Source organism: Schistocerca serialis, chromosome 4 (assembly GCF_023864345.2).
Source record: "Schistocerca serialis cubense isolate TAMUIC-IGC-003099 chromosome 4, iqSchSeri2.2, whole genome shotgun sequence".
In the NCBI taxonomy this organism is placed as follows: Eukaryota; Metazoa; Arthropoda; class Insecta; order Orthoptera; family Acrididae; genus Schistocerca; species Schistocerca serialis.
Window position 1 is genome coordinate 50,522,161 of NC_064641.1, and position 14,135 is coordinate 50,536,295.

Consider the following 14,135-nt stretch of genomic DNA (forward strand, 5'->3'; position numbering starts at 1 on the left):
CTAAATACAAAAAGGCTGAATGTTCAGCACTATACAAACGCCAGTACACCTTCTTGAGACTGACTGTAGTAACTGTAGGTGGAAGCGTGGGATGTGCACGCTTAGATGTTTCAAGGAGAGAAGGCTCGTCAGTGCAAAACAAACAAATGGCTGAGAGAGCAGATACATTCACACGCACCACTAACCAGATGGTGTCACACCTGTCGAGAATCGCACCAGAGGTACAATGAGCTGTGGTGGAGTGCTGTTGGCGTGGTTACTATGCAACTTACTTGATGGGCATCAATACACCGTTATATTAATGTACAATACTTGAGAAACAATGTCATTCACACACTCCGAGTTCCTCATCACTCAGTACTAGACTAAATTACCGGCCTAGTGATAAGCAGCCTATGTACCTCACCGACTACACATCTTCGTGTTATAAGAAAAAAAGAGAAAAATACCAAGGGACACAAAATATGAATCCGGATAAACTGGAAATCCGGATTACTGAGGACCAAATAAACGAGGTTCTTATTTACAAATTTCGAACTTGTTATTAACTTTAATACTGTATCCCCTCAACATTATAACACCTCTATCAGTCATGTATTGAATTAGGATTTAAACATACTACTTAGTTCGTTTGTACGAAATATTCAGTAAATATACTTACATTTCTATACATTGTAAAAACTTTTAACTCTCGCTGTAGTGTAACTCATCAATCTTCCACACTTCCTTTCTAACTAGAACAAATGTTTGCAACAATATTAACGACAGCAATTTCAAATATATTCGTTACACACAGCACATGTTTTTATGTATCCTAGCGGCTGGTGATGTTGCCACATAACTTTCATCCATGAGGGTCCTGGGCATATTTTTAGCTGTTAGTGGGTCCTGGATGTTATGAGAGCTCAAAACAATTACTGTTTTACGTAATAAAATTCATCTGATTCTTCCTGATTCTAAAAATATACACTTCATGTGTGCCTTTCAATGTTGTATGATTCAGTATCGACGCTAATGCTCTCTTGATGAGATATGAGCCGATTGCTCGTTTTTATCCACTGTGCCCTTTCGAATTTCATTTCAGCGATTAATTTATTTGTTTATCAACGTAGTAAGTAGTACAAAGCTAATCCAGAATGTAAACTGCACTTAAATTCTGTTTTAACTGTTTAATAGTCAGTGTCCGCAGTCTGAACGTCAAATTTCAGATTAATACACTGCGCCTGGTTGCGTTATTTTATAGGAATTTTATTATTGTAAGTGGGAAGTACTAGATAATGTTGAAGAAATCCAAAGCATATTGTTCGAAGAGCATAATATTATTCGAAATTTACCTGTACCAATAGGTGCAGCCAAAGCAGCATTTGTGATGCTGTAATTACCTCATAGATAACGATATTGTCTATTGTAGTTTTGTATTCCAATCAGAATTTTGAGAGCATCAAAGCCTCATTTCAGCGTGAGAGAGGGGTAAAATCAATAGATGATATTGAATTGAAAGCCTTCATCAGTCTCTTGTTTTTAATTGTTGTTAACAAAAGTAACAGATAAAGCCTGGAATATCTGTGTGGAACTGATGGTGATGGCATTGAAAAATTTCACCTTCCAAATGAACATAAAACGTTTCAAATTTATTCTGGAGAGCCTTAGATTCTACAGTCGCGCTATTCGTGATGAAAGGAGACAATTAGACAAGCTAACAGCTATTCGGGAAATATTTACTGTGTTTGTACGCAACTACCACAAATCTTACATCCTTGGAGAAAATGTTACAGTAGACAAGAAGCTGGAAGGATTCTGTGGAAGGTAAAGTTTTCGCCAATATGTATCAATCAAAACAAACGAGTATGGATTCTTAAGTGTGCATTCTTAAGTATTTTACCTGTACAATTTGGAAATATACGCTGTGTTGCAACCAGAAGGATTTACCAACTGAGCAATAAACATTTTGATGTTGTTCTGTGACTGTGTAAACCTATATATCAGTCAGGTCGAAATGTGAAAGCGGACAACTGGTTTACTAGTACTGGAATGATAATAGAGCTATGAAGGGATAATTTTTCTTTTGTTGGCATGATGAAGAAAGACAAGCGTGGAGATTTGTCTAGAGTTTGCTATCAGTAAAAGAAGGGCTGCCCACATTTCCTTTTTTGGCTTCCACAAGACTGAACTCTAGTTTCCTCCGTACCTAAAAAGGGGAAGTGAGTGATTCAGGCATCACGTTTGCATGAAGATAATTCGATAGATGCTGACATTGTAGATAAACGGAAGCCATCCACCGTAAATTTTAAAATAATGTTAAGTGTGGTATTTTCACAGCGGATAAGCCGAATACTTTGTACAATGCTGCAAGAAATGTGCGCCGCTGGTCAATGATTGTATTTTTGTAATGATCAGTACAGTTGGAATCTATGCACAAGTGATTTATTGTGGCAACAGTAAAAACTGTATCAGAAGGAAAGGGTTCCCGAATCAGCTTTGTTATACAATGTTGTTTTCTTCGCTAAATTCTGCATAACTATTGAAATTTTGTACAGAGAACTCTATAACTATGACTTATCTATCAAGAACTCTGAAAAATATACATATTTCCGAAAAAAAGGGTGCCAGCTTCACAGTAGGAGCTCTTATGGGGCTCTTAATTAAGTTGCAATTACCTCTTAAACTATTACCTGCACTAAAAAATGCTACTAGGAATTTCGATAGAACTCTTCACGTGGTGTCCAGAACTGTCATCAGAACTGTTGTACGAATATATTTATATTTTCTGTAGAGAAAGTGTGTCCCACATTAAATCAATTTATCACAAACTATTATCACCATAGAAAAATGTTATTAGGATTTTCGATAGAGCTCTTGGGGTTCTGTTCGGAACTGTCCTCAGAACTGCTGTACAAGTTTAATTTTTGCGAAAATTGACAAAAAATGTTGTCGATAGAAAAATTTTTTCGAGTATTGTTGTTTTCTTCGCTAAATTCTGCAGAACTATTGAAATTTTGTACAAAGAACTCTAGAACTATGGCATACCTGTCAAGAACTGTGAAAGAAATATACATTTCTGAAAAAAAGGGTGCCAACTTCACAGTAAGTGAAAAGATTTTCTCCTTAAATTGCAATTATCTAGTAAGCTATTAGCTGCACAAAATAATGTTACTTGGGTTTTCGATAGAACTCTTGGAGTTCTGTTCAGAACTGTGCTCAGAACTGTTGTACTTATTTACAATTTGCGAAAATTGACGAAGAATGTTTTCGATACGAAAATTTTTTCGAACATTGTTTTCGTCGCTAAGTTCTGCAGAACTATTGAAATTTTGTTCAAAGAACTCTAGAACTATGCCATATCTATCAAGAAATCTGAAAAAAGTATACATTTGTGAAAAAAAGGGTGCCAACTTCACAGTAAGTGAATAGATTTTCTCCTTAAATTGCAATTATCTCGTAAACTATTAGCTGCACAAAAAAATGTTACTTGGATTTTCGAAAGAACTCTTGGAGCTCTGTTCAGAACTGTGCTCAGAACTCTTGTACTTATTCACATTTTGCGGAAATTGTCAGAGAATGTTTTCGATACGAAAATTTTTTCGAGTATTGTTGTTTTCTTCGTTACATTTTGCAGAACTATTGAAATTTTGTGGAAAGAACTCTAGAACTATGGCACATCTAACAAGAACTGTGAAAAAATTGTATATTTCTCGAAAAAGGGGTGCTAACTTCACACGACTCACAAAGTGTGATCTCAAGATTACGACAACGATTCCAGCAGACAGAAAACGTGTCCAGACGGTACAATACGGGACGTCCATTGTGTACAACACCACAAGAAGACCGATATCTCACCATCAGTGCCCGCAGACGGCCACGGAGTACTGCCGGTAGCCTTGCTCGGGACCTTACCGCAGCCACTGTAATAGTTGTCTCCAGACACACAGTCTACAGACGACTGAACAGACATGGTTTATTCGCCCGGAGAACTGCAAGGTGCATTCCACTGACCTCTGGTCACAGGAGAGCCTGTAAATCCTGGTGTCAAGAATACAGTACATGGTTATTGGAACAGATGTCCCAGGTTATGTTCACAGACGAGTCCAGATATAGTCTGAACAGTGATTCTCGCTAAGTTTTCATCTGGTGTGAACCAGGAACCAGATACCAACCCCTTAATGTCCTTGAAAGGGACCTGTATGGAGGTCGTGGTTTGACGGTTTGAGGTGGGATTACGTTTGGTGCACGTACACCCCTGCATGTCTTTGACAGCGGAACTTAACAGGTCATGTGCATCGGGACGTCATTTTGCACCAGTATGTCCACCTTTTCAGGGGTACAGTTTGTCCCACTTTCCTCCTGATGGATGATAACGCACGGCCCCACCGAGCTTACATTGTGGAGGAGTACCTTGAAACAGAAGATATCAGGCGAATGGAGTGGCCTGCCTGTTCTCCAGACTAAACCCCATCGAGCACGTATGGGATGCTCTCGGTCGACATATAGCTGCACGTCTTCAAACCCCTAGGACACGTCAGGAGCTCCGACAGGCACTGGTGTAAGAATGGGAAGCTATACCCCAGCAGCTGCTCGACCACCTGATCCAGAGTATTCTAACCCGTTGTGCGGCCTGTGTACGTGTGCATGGTAATCATATCCCATACTGATGTCGGGGTACATGTGCAGGAAACAGTGGCGTTTTGTGGTAAATGTGTTTCGGGACGGTTTTCCCAGCTTATCACCAATACCGTGGACTTACAGATCTGTGTCGTGTGTTTCTCCTATGTGCCTGTGCTATTAGCGCCAGTTTTGTGTAGTGCCACGTTGTGTGGCTCCATATTCTTCAATTATCCTTAATTTATGAGCTTGAGTGTATTTTAATTACCTTGAATAAATGAAGTTACGTAATTAAGATTTTTGCTTGTAAGCAGGTAGACGTTTACAAATAAAAAATTGTGTAACCAACTTTTCGATGTGATTGTTGAAGCTTCATATTAACGCTCTTATAACACGTGAACTGTGCTGGTCATTAGGGTATGTAGACGATCATTTACACGGTGTGCTAATTTGTACTCCTTCCTGATTACACTTAACTAGTGTACGACACTGGTGATACACCGAGTGCGATGCGATGCCCTCGCGCATCAACTAGTAGGTGCAGCTGCTGACTGCGCGCTGTGTTCTGTCCCTGCAGGTGAAGAAGAAGCGGCGCGTGGTGGCGCGTGCGCAGTGTCGCAACGTGAAGACGGAGTGCCCGGCGCCCAGCTGCGACCACCCCGTGCTGCAGCCCGGCCGCTGCTGCAAGGTCTGCCCCGGCGACGACGCCTTCAGTGAGTACCGACCACTGTCTTGGCTCTCCACCCATCCTGTCAGTAGCTTCTAATGTCCTGCTGTCAGTACTGTTTACTGCGTCTCTTACCATCCTGTACTACTGAGAGTAAAATGTGACTCCAGGAAATTTGATCTACCACAAGGCTCGACACTGGGTCCAGATTTGTATTATGTTACTAGCATCTATTTGTTTTTACCTGTACGGGGTTCATAGACATTTACCTTGATCTTTGTGTAAAATGTGCCATTTTTCATGACAACGCGCTTGGTTGGCGATGAAGACAGCACTCTAGCACTGACAGGAAGTACCACCTACTACTTCCCATTGCGTGACTTTCCATTGAGGAAGTTCGCTGTATCACCAGGCTGAATATTCGTTGTGTTATCTGTTTGTAATTACTTGTATAGGTTGGGATACAGACACACGAATGTATTATGGTTAGAAGCTTAAATTTTAAATAGCGATAAGGTCTTGGACACAAAAAATTAAAAGCTTTAGCGTATTTAGCGATCAAACTAATTCTCTCAACACAAGTACTTTTTAGATTTAATTACACCTTTAGTATCCCAAAATGCGCGTGTCTCTCCTAGGAACCGTCAAGTTGCTTTTCTTTCGCATTTCTGAAGGTGTCTCTGGTGCTGTGTTATCAGCTCTAACGTAATGTTCTTATGGGGCGTTTATTGTGACGCCAAATATCACTGGAAAACGTTTCGTTTATCACAACAAAGTACTGTTAAGTGTAATTCTGCGTAACCAGTCGATACAGCAGGGTGAAGATATCTCATTCAGAGACGTTCGTCGTGGATGACAGAAAAAACGGAATAGGCGACTGAATGAAGCGTGCACAATACTCCCTTCACTGTGCCGTGACAAAACAGCGTTATGCAGTCACTGCTGGAAACAATGAATATTTTATCCTCTCATCTTCAGTATATTCCCATGGCTCAAACGTTGTCCCAAACATACTTGAGGTTTTCACAAAAATTTTCACTCTACAGCTAAGTTTGCACTGATCTCGAATTTTCCGGCAGATTGAAACTGTATGCCATACCAGGACTTGAACCTGGTACTTGCAGAAGTTATGAAGAAGGTATCGCAGGAAGCGAAGCTGCGAGGTCGGGTGGAAGTTAAGCTTGGATAATTCAGGTTCTACTCCCGGTCTAGCTCACAGGTTCAATCCGCCAGAAATTTTCGTACTTGACGCTGATCTCTCGACTGGGTACATAAAAGTGTATTTGAAAGAGCATTATATCGAAAATGACGTTTTCTGTTCACGGTGCGCGCCGCAAGAAACACTCCTTGAAGATGTTCTTCCTTTGGACTGAACATGGCTTGAAATCACAGAAAAAGAAGACGAACATCAGAAATATCAGAGAAACGAAACCTGATTGGATTTTTGTGTATATCCAACAAAGTAACAGTTTCTTCCTGCTTCACCTTAACAACTCGGCACATGGATGCAATCAACCTGTCAGTATTTGAAGCATACAGCAGTCTCTATTTTATGACGCACGACTCAGTTTCCTCCTCAGATAGTCTCTGTCAACAACGGAGGTGTACAGGGTGGTCTATAGATGAGGGTCTACCTCTCTATAACAAAAACAGGTCAGCAAACAGAAAGTCAAATAGTGTGAGATGGGAGAGACTAAAGATCTGTGAGGCTGTGTATGGCGGTCACTTTGAAAGCCTCAGTCTTGGATGCAACTCATTATTTTCAAGAAAAAAGAACATCTTTTGACATATCAAACAGCCAGAGAATTTAATGAGGAAAAATAGCAATGCTGTCTTTGACTTGAGCATAGCGTTATTCAGTGTCGAGTTATTTGTCGTTAGGTGAGGGCAACATTCTCATTATTGACTTGCGGTTAACTGTAGTTTCCTGCGAGATGCAGCGATTACTGTGCTGTGGATTCTTACTGAACGTTACCACAACAGCGTTTGACGTTGCTTTATCCGAAGCAGTTTTAGATCGTCCAGCTTAAGATTTGTCTGCGACAGAGCCAGGTTCACGAAATTTACCGAGACGTTTCACCACCGCACTGTAGGTAATGGCTGGTTTGTTTCGGTGGCGTTGTTTCAAACCCTCCGCGATAACAAGGGTGTTCCTCTCTTCTCATACCAGGACAGTGTCAATGCATTCGGCCTGTATTGACGCCATCGGCTTTCGCGTCACCTGTAGCGAAGAAACATGAATCGAGAGTGTTTACTGCTATACTCAAACGAAAAGCGCCATTATTTTTCTCGCGGTATTCTGTGTCTGGTACTTAACATAACGCCCTTTCCATTTGCAAATTACCGGTTGAATCACATATGGCGGCTTCCAAACTGGCTGCCATGTTGGCAACATGCACTCTCAGGTTTCCCCTCTTTCCCATCTCATATTACTTGACTTCCAATTTCTCTTTATCTACATTACTACAGAAAAACACAGGTGTATTTGCGGACATATGAAAAGTGATACAATTAGAACTTGGGCTACCACAAATAAGGATAATAGGGAAATGATACGTGGGTTACAATTAAGGTGCAGTATCTAGCAATCGTTATGGATGAAGTAATAGGTTTATATGCTATTTGTGCTGAGTATTGTCAGGCCTTCCATCTTTTGTGTGGAGCTATCCTGCACCTCCCACCAATGTGCGAAGCCTTGCTGCTTCTGTCACGTTTTGAGGATGCGTTTACACATTGTTCGTATCCGCTGATGCCCCACGTTCCACGCCACGCCTGTGCGACTTACACCTGTCCTCTCCTCGCCGTGTTTCAGGCCCTGACGTGCTGCCGACGGAGCCCACTGTGAAGGAGGTGCAGACCCACACTGGAGCTGGAGCAGACGACGAGCGCAGGAAACGTGAGTAGGCCTGCCCACGACACATGCTGGTTTTATTGTTACTGGAAGACGAACTGTGTGTTTCAGTTGGGAGGCACACTGACGGAAATGGAAAGTACTACACCATGGACCCCCCCATGAACCATGGACCTTGCCGTTGGTGGGGAGGCTTGCGTGCCTCAGCGATACAGATAGCCATACCGTAGGTGCAACCACAACGGAGGGGTATCTGTTGAGAGGCCAGACAAACGTGTGGTTCCTGAAGAGGGGCAGCAGCCTTTTCAGTAGTTGCAAGGGCAACAGTCTGGATGATTGACTGATCTGGCCTTGTAACAATAACCAAAACGGCCTTGCTGTGCTGGTACTGCGAACGGCTGAAAGCAAGGGGAAACTACAGCCGTAATTTTTCCCGAGGGCATGCAGCTTTACTGTATGATTACATGATGATGGCGTCCTCTTGGGTAAAATATTCCGGAGGTAAAATAGTCCCCCATTCGGATCTCCGGGCGGGGACTACTCAAGAGGATGTCGTTATCAGGAGAAAGAAAACTGGCATTCTACGGATCGGAGCGTGGAACGTCAGATCCCTTAATCGGGCAGGTAGGTTAGAAAATTTAAAAAGGGAAATGGATAGGTTGAAGTTAGATATAGTGGGAATTAGTGAAGTTCGGTGGCAGGAGGAACAAGACTTCCGGTCAGGTGACTACAGGGTTATAAACACAAAATCAAATAGGGGTAATGCAGGAGTAGGTTTAATAATGAATAGGAAAATAGGAATGCGGGTAAGCTACTACAAACAGCATAGTGAACGCATTATTGTGGCCAAGATAGACACGAAGCCCACACCTACTACAGTAGTACAAGTTTATATGCCAACTAGCTCTGCAGATGACGAAGAAATTGAAGAAATGTATGATGAAATAAAAGAAATTATTCAGATTGTGAAGGGAGACGAAAATTTAATAGTCATGGGTGACTGGAATTCGAGTGTAGGAAAAGGGAGAGAAGGAAACATAGTAAGTGAATATGGATTGGGGGACAGAAATGAAAGAGGAAGCCGCCTGGTAGAATTTTGCACAGAGCACAACATAATCATAGCTAACACTTGGTTTAAGAATCATGAAAGAAGGTTGTATACATGGAAGAACCCTGGAGATACTAAAAGGTATCAGATAGATTATATAATGGTAAGACAGAGATTTAGGAACCGGGTTTTAAATTGTAAGACATTTCCAGGGGCAGATGTGGACTCTGACCACAATCTATTGGTTATGACTTGTAGATTAAAACTGAAGAAACTGCAAAAAGGTAGGAATTTAAGGAGATGGGACCTGGATAAACTAAAAGAACCAGAGGTTGTACAGAGATTCAGGGAGAGCATAAGGGAGCAATTGACAGGAATGGGGGAAATAAATACAGTAGAAGAAGAATGGGTAGCTTTGAGGGATGAAGTAGTGAAGGCAGCAGAAGATCAAGTAGGTAAAAAGACGAGGGCTAGTAGAAATCCTTGGGTAACAGAAGAAATACTGAATTTAATTGATGAAAGGAGAAAATATAAAAATGCAGTAAGTGAAACAGGCAAAAATGAATACAAACGTCTCAAAAATGAGATCGACAGGAAGTGCAAAATGGCTAAGCAGGGATGGCTAGAGGACAAATGTAAGGATGTAGAGGCCTATCTCACTAGGGGTAAGATAGATACCGCCCACAGGAAAATTAAAGAGACCTTTGGAGATAAGAGAACGATTGGTATGAATATCAAGAGCTCAGATGGAAATCCAGTTCTAAGCAAAGAAGGGAAAGCAGAAAGGTGGAAGGAATATATAGAGGGTCTATACAAGGGCGATGTACTTGAGGACAATATTATGGAAATGGAAGAGGATGTAGATGAAGATGAAATGGGAGATATGATACTGCGTGAAGAGTTTGACAGAGCACTGAAAGACCTGAGTCGAAACAAAGCCCCCGGAGTAGACAATATTCCATTGGAACTACTGACGGCCGTGGGAGAGCCAGTCCTGACAAAACTCTACCATCTGGTGAGCAAGATGTATGAAACAGGCGAAATACCCTCAGACTTCAAGAAGAATATAATAATTCCAATCCCAAAGAAAGCAGGTGTTGACAGATGTGAAAATTACCGAACTATCAGCTTAATAAGTCACAGCTGCAAAATACTAACACGAATTCTTTACAGACGAATGGAAAAATTAGTAGAAGCCAACCTCGGGGAAGATCAGTTTGGATTCCGTAGAAACACTGGAACACGTGAGGCAATACTGACCTTACGACTTATCTTAGAAGAAAGATTAAGGAAAGGCAAACCTACGTTTCTAGCATTTGTAGACTTAGAGAAAGCTTTTGACAATGTTGACTGGAATACTCTCTTTCTAATTCTAAAGGTGGCAGGGGTAAAATACAGGGAGCGAAAGGCTATTTACAACTTGTACAGAAACCAGATGGCAGTTATAAGAGTCGAGGGACATGAAAGGGAAGCAGTGGTTGGGAAGGGAGTAAGACAGGGTTGTAGCCTCTCCCCGATGTTGTTCAATCTGTATATTGAGCAAGCAGTAAAGGAAACAAAAGAAAAATTAGGAGTAGGTATTAAAATTCATGGAGAAGAAATAAAAACTTTGAGGTTCGCCGATGACATTGTAATTCTGTCAGAGACAGCAAAGGACTTGGAAGAGCAGTTGAATGGAATGGACAGTGTCTTGAAAGGAGGATATAAGATGAACATCAACAAAAGCAAAACAAGGATAATGGAATGTAGTCTAATTAAGTCGGGTGATGCTGAGGGAATTAGATTAGGAAATGAGGCACTTAAAGTAGTAAAGGAGTTTTGCTATTTGGGGAGCAAAATAACTGATGATGGTCGAAGTAGAGAGGATATAAAATGTAGGCTGGCAATGGCAAGGAAAGCGTTTCTGAAGAAGAGAAATTTGTTAACATCCAGTATTGATTTAAGTGTCAGGAAGTCATTTCTGAAAGTATTCGTATGGAGTGTAGCCATGTATGGAAGTGAAACATGGACGATAAATAGTTTGGACAAGAAGAGAATAGATGCTTTCGAAATGTGGTGCTACAGAAGAATGCTGAAGATTAGATGGGTAGATCACATAACTAATGAGGAAGTATTGAATAGGATTGGGGAGAAGAGAAGTTTGTGGCACAACTTGACCAGAAGAAGGGATCGGTTGGTAGGACATGTTCTGAGGCATCAAGGGATCACAAATTTAGTATTGGAGGGCAGCGTGGAGGGTAAAAATCGTAGAGGGAGACCAAGAGATGAATACACTAAGCAGATTCAGAAGGATGTAGGTTGCAGTAGGTACTGGGAGATGAAAAAGCTTGCACAGGATAGAGTAGAATGGAGAGCTGCATCAAACCAGTCTCAGGACTGAAGACCACAACAACAACAACACACCATGGACATCCTGAGGGAACGCTACCGACTGATACTCCAGTATTTCCATGTCTGAGGGTATGTTTGCTGAAACCTCATCTGCTTGTAAGCTTATTTTCAGTACAAAAAACCCGTTTTACAGATGAAGAATGCTGTGAGTACATAATGGCTACTGGATGTGTCAAATGTTACTGGAACTTTCTAGATGGAGGTTGCATCACAGCATTCCCAGAGGGCGTGCACGTACAACTTGTCGCCATCTTTCAGACTTTGAAACGAAGCATTGGCATGAGGGACACAGGAGCATCATACCGGAAGATCGCACTAGTTCAATGACTGCAGCAGTTGACGAGCTGGGCTCAGGATAACACTGCAGCAAGTAGATTGGGCGCAAAAACCATACCATGAGAAAATCGTAGGATTGTGCGTCTGGCTCTTGTGAATAGACGTAAGTCCAGAAAGAGTGTCATGGCGAGATCTCAGGAACAGGTTAGTGGAAGCTGGGTTCAGATTTCTAGTTACCATGTGACTCTTACCGCTGAGAGCGTACCACAGACCAAAGAGACTTGTGTAGCGTAAGCCATAGCCAACTGGGACTTTAAATGGCATTCTGTGGTGTTCAGTAGTAAGTCTCGCTTCTGTCTGTGACAATCAGATTGACACCATCGTATCTACAAATACACTGCTGAAAGGTCACTGAAAGGACCGACTTTTGAGTTCCAACCTCGCTCGCTCCTGGAATCTTGGAATGGGGAGCTATTGGATATGAAAACAGTGCTGATTCGGTAACTGTCGAAGGGAGGCTGGGTGCTCTGCAGTATGTGGCAAGGATGGTAAACCCGCCCGCCCGGCTAGCCGCCCGGTCTAACACGCTGCTTCCCGAGCGAGAAGGCGTGCCGGTCCTTTGCATGAATCCGCCAGGCGGCTTACTGCCGAGGTCCGGTGTGCCGGCCACCTTGTGGATGGTTTGATGGTTTTTAAGACGGTTTCCCATCTACCTCGGCGAATGGAGGCTGCTTCCCCTCATTCCGCCTCAGTTACACTATGTTGGCGATTGCTGCGCAAACACTGTCTCCACGTAAGCGTATACTATAATTACTGTACCACGCAAACATTTGGGGTACACTCGTCTGCTATGAGACGTTCTCAGTGGGGTCCACTGGGGGCCGAATAACCCTAGGTTCGGTGTGGGGCGGTGTGGTGGGTGGTCTGCTGCGGCCAGTTTTGAGGTTGTGGATCACTGAGGGCAAGGGCGGGACGAAGCCTCTCCGTCGTTTCTAGGTCCCTGGTTCAATACACACGATACACAATAAACTGGTAAAATCTGTTATCGTACCCTTCATGATTACATTACGAAACTGCATCTTTCGGCAGAATAACGCTAGACTCCACACTGCACAAACGCCTTGAGGAAATTAAGGATTCTTGACTAGCGTGCCCGGTCTCCTCTTTTGACACCTATATAGCATGTCTAGGACGCGATGGAAGAGATGTACTGTCATGTCAGCCACCAGGCATGAATCTTCATGAACTGACTCAGACTGTGTTCAGGTGTGGCAAGAAACCCCCCAATGTGACATTAGGCAGCTGACTGCTTCCAAGCCACAACAAATACACTGTTGTTGTTGTTGTGGTCTTCAGTCCTGAGACTGGTTTGATGCAGCTCTCCATGCTACTCTATCCTGTGCAAGCTTCATCATCTCCCAGTACCTACTGCAACCTACATCCTTCTGAATCTGCTTAGTGTATTGATCTCTTGGTCTCCCTCTACGATTTTTACCCTCCACGCTGCCCTCCAATGCTAAATTTGTGATCCCTTGATGCCTCAGGACATGTCCTACCAACCGATCCCTTCTTCTAGTCAAGTTGTGCCACAAACTTCTCTTCTCCCCAATCCTATTCAATACCTCCTCATTAGTTACGTGATTTACCCACCTTATCTTCAGCATCCTTCTGTAGCACCACATTTCGAAAGCTTCTATTCTCTTCTTGTCCAAACTATTTATCGTCCATGTTTCACTTCCATACATGGCTACACTCCATACGAATACTTTCAGAAATGACTTCCTGACACTTAAATCAATACTGGATGTTAACAAATTTCTCTTCTTCAGAAACGCTTTCCTTGCCATTGCCAGCCTACATTTTATATCCTCTCTACTTCGACCATCATCAGTTATTTTGCTCCCCAAATAGCAAAACTCCTTTACTACTTTAAGTGCCTCATTTCCTAATCTAATTCCCTCAGCATCACCCGACTTAATTAGACTACATTCCATTATCCTTGTTTTGCTTTTGTTGATGTTCATCTTATATCCTCCTTTCAAGACACTGTCCATTCCATTCAACTGCTCTTCCAAGTCCTTTGCTGTCTCTGACAGAATTACAATGTCATCGGCGAACCTCAAAGTTTTTATTTCTTCTCCATGGATTTTAATACCTACTCCGAATTTTTCTTTTGTTTCCTTTACTGCTTGCTCAATATACAGATTAAATAACATCGGGGAGCCGCTACAACCCTGTCTCATTCCTTTCCCAACCACTGCTTCCCTTTCATGCCTCTCGACTCTTATACACTGAAGAGCCAA

General features: G+C 42.3%; 1 protein-coding gene across 1 annotated transcript in view; it reads left to right on the plus strand.

Annotated features, from left to right (window-relative positions):
* Window positions 1–14,135, plus strand: part of LOC126474222 (dorsal-ventral patterning protein Sog) — a 511,624-nt gene that overhangs the window by 422,932 nt on the left and 74,557 nt on the right. The window contains exons 3-4 of the mRNA XM_050101686.1: window positions 5,177–5,312; window positions 8,079–8,162. Coding sequence (XP_049957643.1) covers window positions 5,177–5,312; window positions 8,079–8,162 — 220 coding nt within the window. The remainder of the gene's footprint in view (window positions 1–5,176; window positions 5,313–8,078; window positions 8,163–14,135) is intronic.